Source organism: Zootermopsis nevadensis, unplaced genomic scaffold (assembly GCF_977971745.1).
Source record: "Zootermopsis nevadensis isolate Lab colony 2312 unplaced genomic scaffold, Znev_1.0 Znev_ptg000028l, whole genome shotgun sequence".
Classification (NCBI taxonomy): domain Eukaryota; kingdom Metazoa; phylum Arthropoda; class Insecta; order Blattodea; family Termopsidae; genus Zootermopsis; species Zootermopsis nevadensis.
Window position 1 is genome coordinate 8,721,025 of NW_028259160.1, and position 23,149 is coordinate 8,744,173.

General features: G+C 38.6%; 1 protein-coding gene and 1 long non-coding RNA gene across 13 annotated transcripts in view; one reads left to right on the top strand and one right to left on the bottom strand.

The window, feature by feature from the left end:
• LOC110832338 (uncharacterized) overlaps positions 1-23,149 on the top strand; it is a 136,384-nt gene that overhangs the window by 61,783 nt on the left and 51,452 nt on the right. Inside the window, exon 4 of one of the 8 annotated variants that reach the window (XR_015537491.1) lies at positions 21,340-21,514. The exons of the other annotated variants lie outside the window; for them this stretch is intronic. This is a non-coding gene — a long non-coding RNA (uncharacterized LOC110832338). Of the gene's footprint in view, positions 1-21,339; positions 21,515-23,149 lie in introns of those variants that run through there. 8 annotated transcript variants of the gene reach the window in all.
• Positions 8,184-23,149, bottom strand: part of LOC110832337 (uncharacterized) — a 66,303-nt gene continuing 51,337 nt past the window's right edge. For 2 of the 5 annotated variants that reach the window (XM_022069248.2, XM_087357508.1), the window contains exons 3-5: positions 14,718-14,770; positions 12,144-12,520; positions 8,184-11,338 (exon numbers count right to left, since the gene is read on the bottom strand). In XM_022069248.2, the coding sequence (XP_021924940.1) occupies positions 11,092-11,338; positions 12,144-12,520; positions 14,718-14,770 (677 nt within the window). In that variant the 3' untranslated portion in view covers positions 8,184-11,091. Of the gene's footprint in view, positions 11,339-12,143; positions 12,521-14,717; positions 14,771-21,507; positions 21,591-23,149 lie in introns of those variants that run through there. The other 3 variants (XM_087357511.1, XM_087357510.1, XM_087357509.1) reach the window with 2 other exon arrangements.

A 23,149-nucleotide genomic window follows, 5' to 3' on the forward strand; every position in this document is an offset into this window, starting at 1 on the left:
AGGATGGTATTAAAGTGGAATTAAGTGAAGTTAAATAAGGTGTCAGTGTGTGGACTGAATTGAAGTAGCTCAGGACAGATTCTTGTTTACGAACAATCAGTAGGTATGAGATGTGTATTTGTATTCTGTCACACTTGATAGGTGTTCCTGAAACAACACTGAAATGCATGTGGATTGGTAATGGATTTGCAAGCATCAGCTGCCATGTTGGCCAAAATCAATAAAGAGTCGAATGAAACTAGCATTTTAAAATACTGGCGTTCCAGTAAGTAGTAGGAAAGAAATCGAAGTAGGTGCACGTAAATAATCACAGCCCCCACCAGACAGAAGCAGTAAGGACTCGGCGCCATCTGCTTAGGTTATGTTCAGTTTTCGGATGGGAAAACCGAACAAACTGCTAGATGTCAGTCGCCATCCCTGGTGGTATTTTGCGGACGAAATAATGTTTAGCGCAAAGTTGTATCTGTATGACGTGTTACTATGTCATCACATATACTTGACCTGACGTCATAAAATTGGTATATTTTTTAAAAAACTTTTAATGGCACGTAGCATCCCAGAGAAGCGCGTATCACCATTTGCCTCACTGTACGTTCGAGAATTGCCGAACGGATTTTTATTACATTTTACATTGATGTGGATTATAAGAGATACGGTGTTGTGTAATGAAGTGGATTAGATTAATTTTGCTCAGAATATGGTCCAGTGGCAGGATTTTGTCTACATTATCATGGAACTTTGGTGCCATAAAAGGCAGAGAATTCTAAACTAGCTAAGCTAATATTAGCCCCTCAAGAGGGAGCCTATTCACTGGATGTTTGTAGTTCATTTGTCGGCGCCTTTATCAGCTCAACATCAAATGATAGGTTAATTAATGAATAATGAATTGGGAAAATGTGAAAGGAAGCGGTTATGACCTGATTTAAGGTATTATGCCGTTACTTGCCTGAAGGAACTGAGTAAGAAATGCCAGATACATGTCTGCAGGTCGAGATTTAAACCCAGGACCTCCCGAATTGGAAGTAGGCCCAACGTTCGTTTGCTGCGTGGATTTAAAATCAACTTTTTATTGCTGCCGTTTTGGCATCACTGCCCGGCCCACGGCTCGACAGACAGGAAGGTTTCCCTAAATCATTATAGATTATTTTAACAACAGGTCTGATTTCCCCTTCTTGTCATGGAGCATCATTACCGGATTAAAAAGTTTTGTCGATCGTTGGAAATAATATTTGCTCTGTAGCTGGCAGGCTGTGGTAGTTACAATCAATATCCACCGTCGTTCTTTCACAGCGGGTACACTACCCAGCAGCCTCTTGTGTTATGTAACCGGTCAACTGAACCGATGCCCTCCTATCAACAGAGGGCATCAGGGTTCAAATATCCAACCAGCCTTTTGTCGAATTATTATAACGTCCGATGCAATTACTAACAAATAATGAGATATGTTGAACAACAAATACAAGTTGCACGTATTGTAACTCAACAGGCTAGTTCGTGTTTGACTACTTTCTGGTGACCCGCAAATAGAAAAATGAAATTTAATTGGACAAGCAAAACAATTACGTTAGTTTCAGACCATAACAGTTCCTCCCGAGCGGTCGACTCAATCACATCGTCACGGAATCCCCTCAAGACGAAACGCAGGCAACTCCACAAATTCTTCCGAAATTGCTTAATATTAACGTGTCTGTGGCCGTGATTGCTGTTGAGTTGCGTTTTAAATAGTACGTTCTGTATTATCATATTTTTCATCCACATACTAACTAGCTCAGGAAATGCATTGTACAATTAGCAAATAAAATATTTAAACCCCGTTATGACTGTTATAAAACTCTCGCGGGCACTGACCCCTCAGCGCTTCAAGGGGAGCCAAGATGTCCGAGGGAGTGCGGTTCGTATTTCCCGTTCTACGTGTTTATGCACGATTTTACAGACTGCGAGATAATCGATTTCAGCACAGATTAAATGCTATGGGTGTGCATCGTTTCACTGTTTTGTAAAAGTCTAAATTTAAGCCTTGTCACGTAGATGTTGATCGAAGTTTCAAAGGTGCGTACTGCCTCTATCATCAAGACTGTTCGTGCAAGTTTCCGCCGTAAACGGGGTTCATGGTGTTCAGATAGAGTCCCGATTCTCACAGATGATTTGTTCGGCTTTATTTTTTATTGTGCCTGGAGTTGATGTATAAGAAGGTCTGGCGGCTGGTGTTTACACACACAACCATCTGGTTTCCTGTTCCGTCCCTCACCACGGCTACAACAAATTTCTCTCTGTTCACTGAATTAAAAACATTGTTTTACAACGAAGCTTTAAAGCTCAGTTTTCTTTATTTGCGTGTCTCTGACAGAATTAGTTTTAGAAACAAAATATAAACAGTAAACATCTCGAAACAAAGTCCGAATACTATTTGTAATGTATCAAACCATGATACTAAAAAACGACAACAATCAGATTATTACGTTTTATTTCAGTAGTTTAACACACTTAGAACCCAAGTCGCGGGCCCTAATGGGTTGTTGTAAAATCAGTTGGCTAACTCCATACTGCAGCAAAGAGCCAACAGAGAGAAGCTACTTAGAAATTCCTAAAAACGCAGATGCTTCTATTTTCCAGTTGGAAATTCAAGAACCGTCTTGGATTCCTCGGTTCGACCACGTTCCCATTATGACAACAAAACACTACAGCCGTAGAAGCACGTGACATGGCCGTGCAACGACACCGTTATAATGAATGGAACTTACCCTTATGGAGGTGAAAGGTCAGCTCATGTTCAAGAGGGCAGCTCGGCGCGATGTGTGGGACGTCGCCATCTTGTGTATCTGTACGATTCTGGTCGGGAGGGTGGGGGGAGGAGACGTATTGATCCAGGTGTAGGCTATGGCTGCAGCTGCTAGCAACAGCCAACAATGGCAGAATCCTGGCGTTTTGTCCAGTATTCTGGTTTTATATTAGTTTAGCTACGTCGATCGTCGCAGCGTACAGCGCCAAAAGTCAGAGAATAGAGTCGTTTATGAGTGATTAGTTTCATCTCGATCCTTCACCTATTTTCATAAGTTTGTTCCGAAGTAATTTTAACCTTATGATATGATCCATGAACCAATGTGTCCGACTCCCCCCCCCCCCTCCAGTAGTATCTTTCAAATCGATTGATAGATTTCTGTGAAACTTCGTATGCACTTCTTAAAGTTACAGGCCATCCCACAGATTGTATCTTTAATTTACAATTGCCAATAATATCAACACGAGGCCGTGCGAATATAAGAGAGCGGAGCGACAGTTAATCGAATTGGTATAAGATAATTAAATCGTGTGAAAATAAATGTTCACAAGGAAAATTTTCTTCGTAGAACGTAAAACAAGAATATGGCGACCACACGAAATTCATACTTACGGGAAGATTCATCTGAATATTATGTGGAGTTGGTTTATAAACATTCTCATGTTAAGGAATTATGTCGAAACTGACGTTTTCACATGTAATATGTGCAAATATACATTTCATAACTACAGAATAACTGGCAGGAAATAAATACAATTTTGTATGTTCTTTATGCCGTAGGTCACCACTCAAATTGCTTACTTTCTAGCTTCTTTCAGTAACGGGTGCTCAAATTCACGATGTACATAGCATATTATGCTGTATGTGGTCATTGTGATATTCGAAATGGTTTCCACATGTTTCCAGGGTACTGTTCGTTAAATAAATACTGTTTCTGGAAGTGAATTTTTATTGCTAGCAAAACAGATTAAGTAACACAATTCACACATGCCTTGAATTAATAACTTACTCTAGAAACATATACACAAACATTATCTTTCACAGAAACGACAAATACTTTTAAAATTTGTACTGTTAACTTAGTTAACAATTGCCTAGCACATCTGATATTTATCCAATATCCAGTATTAACTGAACCACACGTTCATAACTCTCTGATATTGAATACTTCAGTAAGTTTATGAAACCCAGATCAACAGAATTTCTCTTAAATTTCTATATTAAATTCATGACAAACATTTTATTCAGCCATTCTTAGTCTTTTCACCTCTCATTACGTTACACACATGGATCTACAGGACAATTTATTAAGTGTTTATCAGTGGTTCTCAAAAATTTTCTATGGCTGCTTTCAAGAACAAAAACTTATAGTGGTCGGATTCAGTTTTTAAATACACTTACAATAAGCTTCGATTATTAGATGGTAAAAAAACATTTGGGTGCCATACTACGTTTATACACAATGTGATAAAAAATTACCGAAGTCTGGATCGTGATAGTTCGAGCTGTTCATGTGCTGTTCATCAAGAAGTTGGATTGAACCTACTATTTTAAATTCAAACAAAATGAATTGAAATGTAACACAGTGGTATGGAATACATTCAAATAAATACACATTAAAGGGGTCTCCTCGTTAAATTATGTTATACATTTAAAATAACACTCTAGACCAGTGGTACCCAACCTGGGGTACGTGCACCCTTGGGGGTACGCGAAGACATCTTAGGGGGTACGTGAAATTTTTAAAAAATATATTATTTTATGATAAACACTGAATAATCAGTAATGTAATTTATTTAATTGTATAACTTGAATTATACACCAACTTTGGGGGTACAAAGTTGAAGAGAAATTATATCTGGGGGTACGCGAACAAAAAAGGTTGAATACCACTGCTCTAGACCAATGTCTGTCAAAGTCCAAAACTTTTAAGATTTTCATAAAATATATCTGTTCACTTGTAACGTGTTAAATAGGTGTAAAACAGTTGACTGCACTCAATTATTGAATATCAGTCAGGAATGTGTTATTTCTTCAAGGACGTTAACATTTCTCAGGAAGGACATGCCTAACCTTGCAGAGGTGTGACACTGCCTGTTGCTGTTTGTTTTATTGCTGTGATATCTCACCAGTTCTTCCAGAATAAGATTTTCATGACATGTTGTCATTTCATTCTTTATATTTGCAGATTATTTTGTTTTAAAATTGCTTTCATTCCTATATGTCGCATTAAATATTTTAATGTAGTAATGGTAATGATACGGATAGCAGAAGAGTTATGAATAAAATATTTTCCATGTTATTTTATTTTATAAATTAATGATATGGTACTCTTTACACGTAGAATGTATCAATTTTTAAAATTAACATTCCTTTTATTTATACACCCATCTATTATTATTTTTGTAAGAACAAAATGAATCAGTTCTCAGCTGTGACAAAGTGAGGGCACAATAGTTTTCCTGTTTCTTGATAAACAATAAATAAATGTTCAAATAATAACAGTCTCTGGCAAAATGAGAGGGAAAACTGTAAACATGTAACTTCAGCTTTCAGGGATAAACCACGTAAATAAATGCTTTTACTTTACTCTCGACTTTAAATATACAAAGTCTTAAAGTCCCTTTTCGATGAACCGTTATGAAATGGGATAGGAGATTTAAATCCCCAAAATACAGTGCTGGACATTAACCCTACTGCTCTGATGTTCAATTGATATCAAACAAGCATATATTTCCTTTTTGTGTGATATTCAACTTTAGTCACTGGGATACTGGGAACGACCCGTTCTTCAAGTGCCTGAGCACTGCGGGTCCCAACTCTTCGTTGGCTCGATCTATCGACATTCGGTAGGACTCCTTGGACGAGGGATCGGCCCGTCGCAAGGCCTTTACCTGTACACAGGACAACACAGAAAAACGCGGACAGACATCCATGGCTTGGATGGGATTCGAACCCACGGTCCCAGCGACCGAGCGGGACAAGGCCCGCGCCTGAGACCGCGCGGCCACTGCGGACCCCGACTATAAAAAGACACTTTTGTTGGTCTGCACAGTGCTGCCACCTAGTTTGAAGCATTTGATGTTGTACAGAAAAGCAGTTGCATTACTTTTGAAAAAAAATGTAGTTTTACTTTAAAATTGCATTATTTCAGGAAAGTGGTAAGGAAATAATGTGCAGTGGAAGGGTTAATTCCAGAGTTAGTGATATAATGGAATGTTAGCAACATGCACAGCCAACTGCAACATATATATAAGCTGTGATGCCTGACTGACGAAGGTTAATTGTCAACGATAACATAAAATGAGGGTTAACTCTATTTGCAAACCATGGAGACAGTTACAACATTTTTGTCAGACATTACTGGATGCATGTAGTATTTTTAAAGTTATACCTCAGGAAAGGGAATACGACCAACATACTTAAAATAAATACGGTGATTTTCTAGACGTATTTGTCTCAAAATGTCAATAAATGTGGGGCAAAATTATAAAATCATCGCTCACAGAAAATAACCAACAAAAGCGATGTATTGTTGTTAATGAATCTAGTGAACAATGTGTGATATCCTACTCACCACTCATCTTTCAGATGACTAAATACATTGGATAATATGTGCAATGCACTTGAAAATTAAACCTACAGTTTTCCTCAGTGTTTCAAAACAACTTTTGAACATTGTCACAGTTGCCTGTTCAGTTTTCATTCTCCTATATACAGTATGTCCGTAAAATAATGGTGGGGTAACAGACAATCATAGTTTTGGAACAAATCTTCACATAACCCCTCAAATAAAAATCCATAGGGGTGAGATCTGGAGAGAGTGGAGGCCAGGCTATCCACCCTCCTCGTTCGACCCATCGCTAAGGAAATGTTTGGTTTAGGTAATCCCGCACGAATGTGGCAAAATGTGGAGGAGCTCCATCTAACTGGAGAATGAAATTCTCCAGTATTTGGGGCACTGCAATTCAGGTGTTACATAAAATTTATCCACAGGACAAAATTAAACGATTCGAATTTGCTACAGACATTCTGGATAGGTTAGATTATGATGGGGAATTTTTAGACAAGTTCATGTTCAGTGATGAGGCTACGTTTCATGTTTCAGGACGAGTCCATCGGCATAATATTAGAATATGGGGTAATGAACCTCCATATGTCATTATGGAACATCAACGTGATAGCCCGAAAGTTAATGTGTGGTGCGCAATTGGACGAGACAGAGTCATTGGCCCCTTCTCTTTTGCTGAACAAACTGTGACGGGAAAGAACTTCCTGGATATGTTAGAAGGGTATGCAGTGCCCCAAATACCGGAGAATTTCATTCTCCAGTTAGATGGAGCTCCTCCACATTTTGCCACATTCGTGCGGGATTACCTAAACCAAACATTTCCTCAGCGATGGGTCGGACGAGGAGGGTGGATAGCCTGGCCTCCACGCTCTCCAGATCTTACCCCTATGGATTTCTATTTGTGGGGTTATGTGAAGCAACAAGTGTTCTCTGTCCAAATAACAAATTTGGACCATTTGAAAGAACGAATCACTGAAGCTGTTTCATCTATCACACCGGATGTTCTCGGTCGTGTATGGCAAGAGCTTGAATATCGTCTTGATGTCTGCAGGGCAACTAAAGGAGCACATATCGAAATCTATTGAACAGGTAAGATTCTTGGAGAGTTTCTCTTTATTTTGACCTTTATTTCATGTCTCTATCGTGCTTGGTTGCAAAACTATGACTGTTTGGTACCCCACCATTATTTTACGGACACACTGTATTTCTGTTATGGGTACATAGGAACAAAGGCCTTTGTGCCGAAGACTTTGCGTTGAAGGCTGTTCGGACTTTGCCACGTCCCCACTTTTAGTAAAAGAAACTTTGTGAATGCAGGGAATGTCAGGGCTCTGTTGTGGAATTCAATTCACAGAAGTCTCTGTCTCAAAAACTGGCAGGGCCGAGTAAAGTTAAACAGATCATAACTGAAAGCTATAGTCATTCTACAAATTGTGTACAGTACAATAACAAATGTTCTGATATGTGCTGGTGCGAGATGATACATACCACTGTGCTAGATGGAAAACCAAATTCAATTAAACATTTGATATTACATAATGTAGTATTGATCATGCAATTACAAACTACAAATTAATTCTTGTAAGATTTGAGGTTTTCACAGCGGTGAGTCTTAAGATTTCTGTCTTCTGGGCTGTTGCGCTGTGTAGTCTGGTCGATGTTTACCAACGTTTCAGAGGTCATATTGCCTCCATCATCAGGGCGATTCATCGACCATACTACACAGCGCAACAACCCAGAAGACAGAAATATTCAAATTAATTCGTGTTATTATTAATCAGAAATGAAATATCAGTAAGAGTTTATGGAATGGTTCATGCACAAAAATAAATGTTTTTAAACTTAATTAAGTTCAGCTTTAATTATATTGTATTGCTTATAACACAGTATAATTACCATCACATAGACTTATAAGCTGAAACACTAATGTAAATAATTATTTCACATGACACATCAGTCTACGGAGTACCTTAATGAGTGCGCCATCTCCTGAAAGATACTACACTGCAAAACTGGACTATTACTTTGGTACTGATAGTTTTCCAACCAGCAAATATCTCTCTTTTCATTCAAATATATAGCTACATACCAGCATTTGAAGCTACGTTAGACTGACTCTCAATGCCGTAACATAAACCTATTAAATCATTTTTAATTGATTTTTCTTCATATATATATATATATATATATATACTATATTAATTTTTCTATTGTTAACGACCACAATATCCAGTTCAGAATAATGCAATAATCATGGTAAGTGAAACTTGCTTTCTTTGGTAAGTCTTTCAAATTGTCTTCGCTAAGATTTGTTAATATTTGGCTGAAATTTATAATTTACAAAGAGACTTCCATCTTTGAGAACGCTACATTTAATTATCTGTTTAGATAATTACGTATATAATTATAACTAATTTAATTTCTGATGACTGAAGGTATCCGAGGGTCCAGATACTGTTCATATAATCCAGTCTTTTCACCTTAATGAATGTTTCATTGTATTGAGAGGAAATTACGCCATCGCTTTTGTGAGAAAATCCTCTATAGACGCATATCAAAAGCAGTTATGTCCAATAAAAACAGAAGGCGTGAACTTTCTAGTAAATCTCTGTTGTGTTTCTACAGATTAATTCACAAGATGCTTGGAACATTTTATATCCAGAATTTATGTATCATTTACGGGGAAAATTCATGCTGTGCGTCGGTTGGAGTTTAAGATACTGCCATTTATAAATTTTAATTTTGACAACACCAACTAGTGCGTCAGTTGGAGTTTAAGATACTGACATTTATAAATTTTAATTTTGATCATTTGACAACACTAACTAGTTACAAGATCCTACCTTTATCACTAAATATGAGCATAATAAAAAGTGTTCTTTTAACTACAATACTGTTTGAAAACATGAATATCAGTCTAAATGTTACTTGGTACTTGTATCATTGCTATAGTCTAAAATGGATTACTTCAAGATCTGCTACTCTGAATAAAATACTCATTCGTTATATCACAAATATGTTAAATCCTGAGTACGCAGAAGCTTGTACTATAGCAGTTTGTTGTGTTGTCATCATACAACCACAATTCCACTATACCATTACTCATAACACAACCTCGTCAGTGTTTATTGCGCTATTAAGCTATCGCAGGATCAGGTATCGAAGCCTGGAGTGTCACGCAATAAAGAAGAAGAAAACACGACGAAGGCAAGACAGAATTAAGCACACAAAACTGAAGACGCTGATGACTCAGATAAAACATCTATGAATGTCGTGCTTTTATTTTAGTTTTTGTTTTAATTATTTTCGTGTGGTGCGTCGATTATGTCGCAGCAACATTTCACCGCATTTTTGAATCAGAAAATTGCACTGGTTTTTGTGAGAAAAAGAGACAACCTAGCAGTGACCGCAAGACAGTTGAAAAACAATGTTCAAAAAGTTACTTCCGTGACAGTCTACAATAAAGAAATAAACACTGGTAAAGTCGCACAGCGAGTGACGGTACAGTGTAATTATAATTATACTGCACATGCAATTATAAATTCTTGAAACATAACCAACGTCTGTGGAGGTCTTGTAAAAGCGAATGAGTGTAGAAAACGTTAGTAGCAATTAGTACAGAGGCATGTGACAGTGATCATTGTTCATCCCAACACATTTTTCATTTGTTAATTAATCTGAGTCTCGCCAACTGGCGGGCCGTGGATGAAGCCCCAGCTGGGGACCGAGTTTTAGACAAATGTGCCGACTATTCAGACCTCAACACATCTCAAGAGCAGTATGGATGAGAAAGCACCAATTAGTTATCTTTATTCTTTTTTAATCCACATTTTGTTTGTGGAGAAATGTTTATAATTACTTAATTCATTTTAATTGATTTTCTGGTTTATGTTTCAGAAAAATTGTCCTGATTCAATATTAGTGTAATTAACTCTCTTAAAGATGTCACTAATATTAAAACGATGACACTGTTTCATGTAACTGACTTTTGGGCAATGTTCCTAACAATTTGTTAGTCTGTTTGCGCAGGTAAGTATTAATATAATACGTAACAAATTATGTGGAGATAATGGAATACACACTTAAAAACTTCTTAAGTATTGCTTTGCAGAACATTCTTAAAGTAGTATGCCCGTTTATCAAAACTGTAGAAGCTTAAAAATAATTAAATTTAAGAAGGGGCAGATATACAGACGACGCAGGAAATGATTCGGAAAGAAAAAGTTATTACATTTCGCAGAATATTAGTTCTTACAATCGAAGACAAACTTGTTGATGCAAGTGAGTAGGAAGACAAACCTGAGGCACACTTGTCACATATGAAGTTTATATTATTCAATATCTTCCTAACTTTGTCTTCAGAACGTCTGCAATATGGAAATTCAAATACTGAATTTGAAGCAGTACTGCAATGTGCATTGGAAAAATAAGTGAAATTTAAATACCATTCTGAACTACTTTGTGTTGTGAAATTATTACTGCTTGTTTTCTCTGTTGCAACTTCACAAATTTTTATATTCCTCATAAAACGAAGCCAATGCCAAAGACCTTACATCACGCAGGTCTTGTAATTTGATAGTCAGCACAGATTCTTGAGAAAGAAAAACCATACCACTCCAGGGTCAAAGGCAACCCTAACTTTTTTTCTAGAAACTGCGCGTTCACGACAGGTTCTAGCAATGTTCCAAAACTGTTGTCACTTCTCTCATAAATACATAACCATTTCTTTACAATATAGGAATCATTTCTCATTGTTGTTATGCTCGGAGACAGTTTGGTTCTTTTTCACTGTGGTAACAGAGGTAGTTGTTGTGGCAGCAGTGGTTGTAGTTGTGGTGGTGGTGGTGGTGGCGGTGCTAGTGGCACTAGCTTCCAACCTCGCTCTCTTGCAGCCATTATCTTCATTTTCGTCCTCACTTCTTGACTTTCTTCTTGACTTTAAGGTTAACTCTCGAATTGCCCGATTCTCTGGGTTGTTCAGCACAGACCTGAATACAAAAATCACAAGTTAAAAACTCCAGACTGTATAAAAATGAAGGAGTGGTATCTGGAAGATACGAGATCTCATTCTTTGAAGTATGAGTACAGTAATCAAATACATAGAACATGAATGTATCTGAGACAACTAAAATAATATAATTATGATGTATAAAAATGCCAAAAATACTACGCATTTTTTTTTTGTAGACCAAAATAAAAAAAAATGTTTGTTAGCAAATGAAGAATTACACATGGCAACAATTTTAGAGTTTGAAGTTTTAGCTCTGTTGAGAAGAGAATTTTCATGATATTGCATAAAGCTGTCTTTACCCTCAGATGTACTTGCCATCTGCACAAGGGCACAAAAATTTGAGGGAATTAATGTAACCCTTCAGAGTGACTTAAAATTGCTTCATCCACCTGTATGTCCATTTGAATGAAACAACTCAAAAATTTATTAATCAACTCTGAACTTTAGTTTTGATATTAGAGACTTTTATTAAAAAATGTGGGGTCATTAAAATTTTAATTCATATAAGGCAACTTTAATAACCACTTTACATAAAAGCATGAGTTCTTCTGCAGACATTTATTCGTTACCATGCTTAGTTGGTTATCTTGGTTGCCATGGTTACCTGTGGAGGTGGAATCCTCCCTGATACCGCCATCACGAAGGCAGACAGGCCTCCCACAGAAAGGTCACTGACCCTTGGAAACTCTGACATGACTGGAGCCATTCGCAAATGTCAAGGGTGAAATTATGGCGAACATGGCAGTGCGTACTGTTCCTATCTTGTTTCTCTATGAACCAACCTGACGAATGCCCTCGTCTCTGCCTGCAGAGCAGCCAAGCGGTGCTGCAGCTGTTGGTTCCTCCGAATGAGGTTCACAGTCCTCACTGTGATGTCCAAGAGACTCTCGCGCCTCCTCAGCAGAAGAATTCGCTGACACTGCTGTTGCTGGTGTTTCAGTATCTCTTCTCTACTGCACTTCTCATGCCTCCCAGACGGGGAATTACAGTCCACACTAGCCTCACTTCGATACTCAGAGTTATTGCTGTTACTCGGGTTACTGTTGCTGGAGAAGTTCGCCTTTTCCTGGCCTTGTGTTGTGGCTTGTTGCCTCAAGTCGTCAGCTGTGATCCCCATTCGTGGTGACTGTAACCACACACTGCCCCGAGACCGACGTTCCTGCAACGGAGGGACTCACGATTACACTAGAACATATCTCAACGTGTATCCCTTGTGACGTCGCAAAACGCGTTGGCCTTCATGTCATTTTTATACCAATAATTCATTATCGTAAAGACATATATATACTGTTATGCATAAATTTTCAGTAGGCCCTTACAAAGAGTCATTTGTAATTATTACATAAATGAAACTTACACAAAAAATTAATAATTACAGAGAGTCATTTGTAATTATTAATTTTTTGAGTGAGTTTCATTTATGTAATCTTGTAATCCACGAGATCAATACGGACAAAAGTTAAATTTACCTGAAAATTTGGAGTATAGACCTTCTCCCTCGAACTAAATTTCCCAAAAGGCAAAACATACCGAGAAACTAGTAGTCGCTTAGCTAGTTAAGAAATTCGCCCCTTTTATATAACCTCGATGTTCGTTACCACGTCCACAACTCGTCAGTGACCCTGCATTCAGTCAGTTGTATCCAGTCCACGCCCTCACCCAGCATTTGTTTAACATCCATTTTAATATCATCTCCCAACAACGGCTAGGTCTCCCATGTAGTCACTTTTTTCAGGTAAATCATTTTTCTCATGCGTGCTACGCGCCACTCATATCATCCTCTTGAAGGTTACGTATTAGGTCTACTTAATTGTTTTCCGTCATCCTGTTACCTCTTCGGTCCAGATATTGTCCTATTACTTTCTTATCAAACATCCTTACCCTTACTTCCTTTAGGTCGAGAGACTAAGTTTCACACCCACATAGAACGAGTAAAATATTTTAATCTTACATTTTTCTTAGATTTGTAACGGGAAGGAAAGGCAACACTGCATTAATTAAAAAAGCAGTTTACAATTATATGAAAGAATGGCATGGTCATATGAATGGATAACCGGTGTTCGATTCCCAACAAAGTCCTGACCGGAGCCCCCTATCCAGTTGCCACCGGGGGATTTCCGACGGCGTTGAATATCCAGGGCACATCACTCATCCCCCACCTAGTGTCGAGGTTTTCAGAATATCCGCTCTCCCATGTGTCTTTATGGTATGGCGCTTAATTTAGCACAGGAGTTTCCTTTCTACATTAAAACGTAATTGGAATTCCTGAACGTGCACATTCTTCTCCGCACTTGAGAACTCCTCTTGTCTGTAATAAGTCGCATGCACGGATGCTTCATAATCTGTGATCAGCTATTTTATCTCATCTTTATTTAATATTGAAACCACTGTTGCGCCATAGGATGTGCACACGTGTGTAGATACGACTAATAAATTAGTCCATATGCGGATTTGATTTCCTGACACACTCGTCATCACCAAAAATAGAAAATGCATTGTTTTCCAATGACTTGCTACGTGAGTATATTATGATTGGCAAACTCTGCTTTGTACGACTTGCCTTGGCCTCGCACTTCCAAGGAAACTAAAAAGAGTTGCAAAAAATCTTAGGAAAGTTTCGCAAATATATCTGACAGCTACTGGATAAATGTATTTACACAATTTTTCGTACCGAGAACTCTTCATAAATGAAAATAGCGCTTTTCAATAAACAGATTTCATTTTTATTTCAGATTTATTAAGCCAGATATTCATTTTATCGGAGCGTGTTTCTGTGCCACAAATCATTACTACTACTACGTAGGTCTACCCGGTACACGGGCATCATTGGCCAAACAGCGCTGCCGAATATCGATTTTCAGGCGTGCCACAAAACTCAGTCATTATGTTAGAGTTCGCCCTTTTATAGAAAGCCTGATAACTTTGTGCCTGTCGGTGTGACGAATTGTTACAATACATGACGTCACTAGTGAAATAAACCCATCGAGTTAAAAAACGCGAGTGGACGGCGGCTCTGCGAGCGGTAATGAATCAACCTGTTTAGTTGCATCTTAAGTCTTCACTGGCGTACCCAAATTTAGAACCAATTGTGTCAAGCAGAAGGATGATTGTTTGCAGCAATCACATCTCATACCCGTTCATTTGAATTTCACCCTATCATCCACGGAGGATTACAGTTATGTACATTCTTCTGTTTATATGTTTATATAAACAGCGAGAGGATAAATTCAAAAATGAATAACATGAACCTATAGACATGACAAAGCCAGGACGCAGTTTTCACATACTTGTGGAAATGCGACGGGTTAAACGGATGATAATTCAAATGCAAATGACGTGTTTTTGTGCAAACTGACCTTGTTGTCCCTCGGGGGGTGACGAGGCAGTCTCCTGACAAGCGGGCCACTCTCTGTGGGCAGACAACAGCAAATGTTAATGATTCAGTAGACCTAATTGTATTGAAGTTAGGGGCTACTGTTGGGCTGTTCTTTTCAGAAGCAGTTCCTTAACATTTTTCACTTGACTTCATAACAAACTTATATACATAATTTTGCTTATGCGCCTTTATAATGTGTTATTACATGTCCAAAGAGCATAGTTATAAAAAGTAGTTAACTATAATTCACACAGAATTTGGACTCAAAAGTAAAACAGAGAGTGAGGTTCCAGTACAGAGCACCGAGGGACACACTTTTTAGGCTTAAGGAAGAGGACTTCATGGAAAAAGTTTCATAAGCTGTACTTTTGGTGACAAATTATTAAGGTGATAAGTCAAGGAGTATGAGTTGGGTGGAGTATGTAGCACGCGTGGAACTTGAGAATTTCACATCGGGTAGACTTCGACGTAGATGGCACGCTACTGCTAAAATTAATTTAAGAATATGATACGAGGATGTGTACTTGATTCATCTGATTCACCATAGTAACTTGTGACGGGTTCTTGTGAACATGACAATGAATATAAAGATTAACGAAACGAGAACAATTTTTTGACAAGCTATTACTGTTATTTCTTCAAGACGTGCTCTGTTCCACATAATGTATAAAAACCTCAAGGGAAAATTCCTTCGGTTACAGTTCGTGTATCGTGTAGAATGGAGGATAATATTAAAGTGGACACTAGGGAAACATTACGGGGATGCGAGCTGGAATAAAGCATCTCAACGGTTAGGACACTGAACTACGAAAATTCGATAAAGTGATGGACTAGACGACGTTAAATGACGAAATCAAACTTAACTGCGCATACTTCGAGCATCTCCTGTCATCACTGAGAAAAATTTAAACATTCCACCACCGATAAATCAGTTGTGAATTGTAAAGGGTTTTGTGCGGATTTTACTCGTAATTTCTTTTATTTTAATCAGATTACGGAGGAATTGAAAATGATGAGGAATGGGTCGTGGTAGGGTTCAAAGTAAATCCCAACTTTGGTCTGAAAAATTCGATAAAAATTACGAAACTCCTCAGTCGGGGTAGATGGTCGTGGAGATGGTAGAACCACCGTGCAGGGTTGGTGTAGGCTAGGGTTTGTCGGTTTCTAAAAACTGGGTTTAAAAACCGGTTTTTTTGGATAAATTTGTTAAATTCTAAAACCGGTTTTTAAAATTTAAAAAAACCGGTTTCAGATAGTAGAATTAATATGGAAAAATTAGTTAATTAATTAATTAAAAACGTTAATATATTGACTTTAAATCGCCTAGGGCACAAGCATATTGTAGTAAAACTAATCTTCATGAGTCATTAGAATGTTTGACATGCAAATCCACAAACGCATTCTATTTTTACTTTCGTGAAAAATAGCAGTTTTGAAGAAATTATAGCAAAACTTGCTGCAATGGATGGATTGTCCATTAATAGCATTACAACAAGCTCGTTCATACGAGAGTCTTTGCAACAACGGGGATATTCATTACCAAAAAACAACTCTCGAGTAATGGATCTCATTCATATGTTTTATGACAATGTCAAACGTCAAATTATAAATGAATTGGATTGTATTAAGAAGAATGGGAAAAAATTTTCTATAACTTTAGATGAGTGGACTAGCAAAAGAAATCGCAGATATTTGAATATCAACGTACACCATTTTGCGGACTTGGGCTTAGTTCCAATAGCTAGTTCCTGCGATGCTAAGAAAACATTAGAATTAGTTTCTGAGAGGCTACAAATTTTTAACTTTTATCTAGCTAACGACATAGTTTATAATTCATATTTTGTACGGATTTTAGTTTTTTATTTGGTTTTGTATAGAGTATATTTTATTTTGTTATATTTTTGTAGTTCCTTAAATATTAAATAAACTGAACAAATTAAAATAGTATAAATATTTTTTAATGTTTTAAATATTTTTTTGTAAAAATTGGAAAACCGGTTTAACCGGTTTTTTTGAAATACTGGAATTCGAAACCGGTTTTTTCAAAATTCGGTTTTTGTATAAACCCTTGTGTAAGCCTATTCATACGATTTGTATATCCTTTCTTAAACGAAATTCCTTCTGAGATTAATAAATGAAATAAGCCAGCGTAATTTTAGCGGGTTATTGTCGCAAATTAAGGCTTAACGTCAATGTCTCGTCATATCCATTAAAATGTAGTATTTATTAAGCTAAACCTACAGAGCAGGGATCATCTAGAGAAGATGGCAATCACTCAGGTGGTCAAGAATTTCTTCGCCTTTCGTGGAACACGAAGGTATACTAGACCGCGTCCACAGTAGTTTACTAATGGACTGTATCCTTAGCTGCTTGAATTCAGTCAAGCACCCTCCCCATATATATATATATATATATATATATATATATATATATATATATATAAGATTAATTTTATTCCTTCTGCATTTTCGTTCTCTAAAAGAAATTTGAGGTTGTCACGGCGGTGAAGATTCCCATGGCGGTCTTCCGGGTTGTGATGCCTAGCAATGTTTGGATAGACACAGTCTGTCTTTGTTTTCCCTTCAACCCTTCCGCTAACCCTGTTCCTCAAAGATCCTCTCGGCAAGTATTCATTGTGGAAAATCAAAATAGCTTACGAAGAGGACGAGTAACTTCTTATTAATTATGCAGTAGCCTAAAATCAATAAACGAGTAGCGAAGTGTGGGTAGTTGAGTGAAGCAGCTGAGAGGACATCTGAGTGCAGAGGCCTCTGAAAACAAATTTCATTCATATTACGTAAGTCTGTAGTTCAAACCATGTACTGTCGAATGACAGAACGATAACGAATAATGAATGATTTAAGAATGTATAAAAAAAGCTTTCTGGGCCTAATTATAAAGACTATCCTGGTATTTCCCAGAGAGGCTGAGGAAAGCCATCAAACCTGTGACAACAGCCGATCTCTGGGCCCAGATATGAACGTGTGACTTCCTGAAAGACGAATCAGGAGTGCTTGCCACTCGACGGCGACGTTTGGCGAAATTTTAGGGAAACAGACTTTGGAATCAAGCGAGCAGCTTGGTGTAGTGGCTCGTGCTGTTGCTGCGTGCTGTCCTTGAACTTGGTTCGTCAGGGAGAGTGGCGCTTAACTTATTGATTAAACGCACACCCAGGCCGAAAGGGAACGGCCGTCGCGTGGGATACGCATCTGATACAGCTACAGTGCGAGGAAAGCAGAAGTAGAAGCCACCAGGGAGCCACGAACCGAGCCCACAGAAAATATTTTCAGCGCTGTGTTCTTCTGTTCATGTATGATTTTTCAAAGCCATTCACCATTTCTCAATCTCCTTATAATAGAATAAATTTCATATTGTGAAGACTTTTAATAGCCACCTGCAACATGTTTCTGCGCGTCCTTTTTGTTTTTATCAGCAAATCGAAGTCTGAGAGTCAGGAAAAGGAATTGCTATATCTTATCATAACTCACACTGCATATAAAAAATCAATAAATTCACTTGCCAATGAGCTGGAAAACTGCACTATACTTCAATAAATTCAATAATGAACTCCGTTGTACTTGATGCACCCACCGTGAGGACAGAACGACTGAATTGATACCGGACGATAAAAACTGATGCAAGACTTTACGCACTACATTTAAAATTCGCTCAATGTTTCTTCAGCCAACGTGAAACCTTCAGTGCTGTTACACTATGAATTATAACTGCGCAAACCCGATACTGTGCAGTTAATATTGCACGTGTAGAGGCCCCTTAAGTTATAAGTCTTTCAATCGCGAGACTTTGGCCAGCCGACTAAAAAGAGCTGTCATTATTTTAATGGCTCGTTCGAACAATGTCAGTGTTTGCACTAACACTGCCATATCCGAGCAATCTACTGTGATTTATGGACCAACAGCACATCGCTGAATCACAAAAGCAAGGTAATTTCACGCCCAATAAATAATGACGCACTCCTATCGCAGAGTTATTAAGCGTCTCGGAGGATGCTTTAAAAATTACCTGTGTATAGACGCTGTTCGCGGTGCAAATAAGAAGAAAGACAAATTCCAGTGGAACATTAAGTCATGTATAATAACTTACATTCATGCTTATTTCCCAGGAGGCACAGGCCCTTAATCGAGATATCAAACGATGTTACGGATACGCCACGTTCTTTTTTCAACGCGCCTGTGATTTTGTCACTCAAAGAGCTTCAAATAAGCATCAGGCAAACACGGACAAACTGTAATCAGGTTCAGTCATACAGTGGCCTATTGTAAGTCCCAGTATTTTGCTTTAAAATATAGATCGTTGTCTTTTGGGTTGTGACATTACGCTGTCTTCCGAACGTTTCGGAGGAACGTATTATTTCCATCTTTAGGGCTGAAGCGAAAGACAGGAGATACGTTCCTCAGAAATGTTTGTAACCGCCTACAAGTCCACACGGAGTCACAACCCAGATCATCATGATCATCTTCACCGCCGCGAGATCCCTAAAATCTCGGACATACAATATAATTCGCATTCCATGACAAATACTATACACACTTCACATAACCGACTATCGTAAGCTTTCACAGAACAGAAACATGCATGAACGAATGGAAGACGTTTCACGTGTCATGATTTATTTTACCTATAGTTTTAAACTGATAAAATCCTCTCGGGCTGTCAACCGTGGGGATTTCATTAATTCGGTTCGCGGTGTAATACATTAGTTTTAAATCGGCTAAAGTAATTACTACAGCGCGTTAACGCTAGAAAATACGTTCCTATGGTAACCGCAAACAAATAAAAACAAAATGTTATATTCACTGCAGGATATATTTCCACGTAGGCTACCTAAAATATACAAAAGTTTTAACAGATGTAATTAATGTATTAATAAACGTCAGTTAGCCTCTACAGGCTATGCCCACTGTCATCCCTGGACAGACGTGAACACACGCGATGCTTCCCGTATAAAAGTGAAAGTTGGTCCTGGTGTTGAATTCAGCATTAAGTCATGCAGCGTATAGAGAAGTGGAGTGAAGGTAGCAATAGCTCCACGCTTTCTTCACCTAATCACTAGATGGAGGTGAGTGGTCAGCTTCACGCCTCAGTCGCATTACCCCCGAGCAAATAATCCCTTTACGCAATGGATAGGAGGCTGTGTTGGCCGCAAACCCGATCTGTGGCGAAGGAAAAATGTTGCCCTGCCGGGAATCGAACCCCGATTGTCTAGCCTGTTAGTGATCTATTCCGGATGTTGGAAGACTACAGAGAAGAGGAAGAGGGAAAGGTGTGTCATATGTATCGATTCGGAACAGTAACCAAAAAAACCCACCAATTCACAGATGAAGCACGCAATTCTGTCAATAGGAACAGATTCACAGGTATGTGGTTTAAACACGTACTGAACAAACTACGGAGAAAGTTGTACGGGGAACAGGAGGTTGTTCTGCGTATCACACCTCATTAAAGAACGCCAGCGAAAATATATCCTCGTCTAATAAAACCCGGGTAACCATGGGCATTCATGATTTTTGGTTTTCCCCGGCCAATCATCATTGCGAACATTTCACTCTTGTTCTTTCGAGGGACGAGGCAGCGCATAGGATCAAGACCTCGACGCTCATTTGCAGCTCAGCGTCGACCTGGCTTAGAAGAGGGAAGTTTAATATTGAGATAATACAACAGACTGAGGTGAAGGTCGCCGTCTTCCAGACTACACGACGCCGCAATGAGAACCTGAAATCTTAAACAGATGAGTTGGTTGGGAACATTGTGCTGACGAGAATACCTGGACCTCAGAAACAGGAACAAGCAGGAGACTGGAAAACAAATGCATGATGAGATTCGTAAGTCGTACTTTTCACCAGATATAATAAGGCGATTAAATCGAGGAGGATGAGATGGATGGGGAATACAGTAGTCATGGAGGTACATGAAATAGGTCAACATTACTTGCTTGCTTACTCCATGGAGCCGACTCCTTCCTGAGAAGCCAACGGTCACTCAGTCACGCAAGAAATTCCCAACATTTTATGGAACCGGAAGGTTCATTACCGTGTTCACAAGAGCCCGCCACTGGTCCCTGTACTAAGCCAGATGAATCCAATCCATACCACCCTATTTCTCAAGGTTTCGCTTAGGTCGTTCCAAAGAATCCGTCCCAGTCCGTGGCCATGTGTAACATTTCGTAACAATTATTTTTACGATGAGGATTTGTTAGGCCCACGCCCAACCCCCAATCTGGAGGGCCACCATTTGAAAACAAATGTATTTTCCTACATGCTTCCTTTTGGGAAAAGACCAAGTTTTACGCAGATATAAATTAATACGTACACATAATTATAGTTTTTTATATTTTTATCTTTACCTTTGTAGCTAGCAAGCGACGGTAAGACATTATCATTCCAAACTAAGTGACAACAGACATTCCTCGAATTTAATTTGCCCTTTACTTCTTCGTGAATGAAATTATATTTTTTCGTTGTCGTTCCCAAAATTGGCAAATTTTAAAAAGAGTTATTAACTATCTTCATGTTAGGATTTTGTCCTAGACTTATGGCAAGATCTGAGCATAAAGTCAGGGTTTCCTCTGCGTTTGTTTCCAGAAGGACCTACTAAAAAGAGACTGAATGCTATTCACCACTAACTTGGACACGAAGGAAGTATCGTACACACCTCGGCCGAGTGTTGCGGGTTTCCCCGTGGCACCGTGCGGTGACGACCCCGTGTTGAATAAGATGGCTTCACAAATACAAAACACAATCACCACATACCTTCAAAACACTGTTTCAAATTTATCATCTGTGTAACGCACTGCAGAAGCAAGCTCTTTTGATGTTCACCGATAAGAAGGGACACGACAGGGATCTCACCGTTGCCAACTTTCGCCCAAATGCCAATAAAAATAAAACAGAAGACGGCAAAAAGAGATGCTTAGATAAAGAATACGTTGCAATTCAGTTTCAAGATTCGGTTTTTTCGCGCGTGACCCAAAGAACTTTGATGACGAGACTGCTAGCGAACAACTGCGCAACCACTTCTTGACTACTATTCCTCATGCAAGATACCGACTCACTGATCCTTCAGACACGTGCATAATAGATGCATTCATCTCTCAGCTCAGCCGTGTAGAATCAGACCTGCGCATGCAAGCTAAAACAAATTACACAATAATACGTCCAACCACGTGTTTGAGCTAGATTTGCAATGACGTAACCGTCAGACATTTCCTTCCCTTGCTTTCTCGCTCCATTCTTGTACTTCCGTCTCCCTCATTCACTTTCACTAGCTTGACTCTTTTAAACCTTAGCTCGTCTAAATCATATTTAAAACTTCACTCTATAACACAAAGACCACACGAAACTTCTACACTAGTGTTGTTAACTAAGTGAAGGAAATAATCGCTGTTTACACCGAGAAACTTACGAAACTCAAACGCCAACGTTACTGATTATTAAAGTAGATGGTACATGCTGATAATTTTGTAAATATATCGGTTCTTTAAACAACTGCGAGTAAAGCAGCAGTTTTAAAATTAATTTTTTCCCCTTGCGTTTAATACGTTATCTACAGGCTGTTCCTACTATATTTACTAATTTGTCTGTTGAACCACACGTTTACAAACTCTGTACATAATGAGACGCGTGACACGTTGACTAGGCCTGCAATGGAAGAGGCATTTTAAAGATGTCAGTACAGACATTTCACGTTGCACAAGCTGATTTATAAACGTGAATTGTTTCTGTTCTTTCCAAGGCTATGAGGTCGTTGATCTTGGACACGCGAATACTTGAACAATACCTTCCACGAAAACAACACTGCAGGCTGTTCAAATTTGTATCATCACCTCATTTACTACGTGCTTATATCCCGATAACACAGTTGTCAATAACGAAGTACCCAGCGCCGACTGGTATTCACTCTCACTGCATACATAATGACTTTCTGATAGCACCTGGCGCGACCTGTGGTAATATCGATTTAATCTCACCGAGTGTGAAAGAGACTTCGCTTTCAGGAGGTTGAACTCATCTTCAACCTACATAAAATGTAAAAAGTCCAATGAGACGATTATAAACTGTCCGTAGCCCTCTCACTACTGATAAGGTTCTACACAACTCTCACTTGGCAACTCTTGTTTCACTGCACATGTCCATGCCGATTGTAATTAGTTTTGTGGGATTGATTGATACAACTGTTTTACTTCATGATGCAGATAACACACCAATCATAAGAAGACCACAATGGTGCTGAGAGCCCCTGTTGGCGATAATCTGTTCAAGAATCTTTCGTCGAGCCAGATAGTTCACGTGCCACTGTATCACAGTGTGTATCAACCTTCGAAATACTACTGTTTCGATTTTTGGTTTCACGTCTGACGTGGTAGCCAGTGGAACAGCTGACCAACGTTTCCGG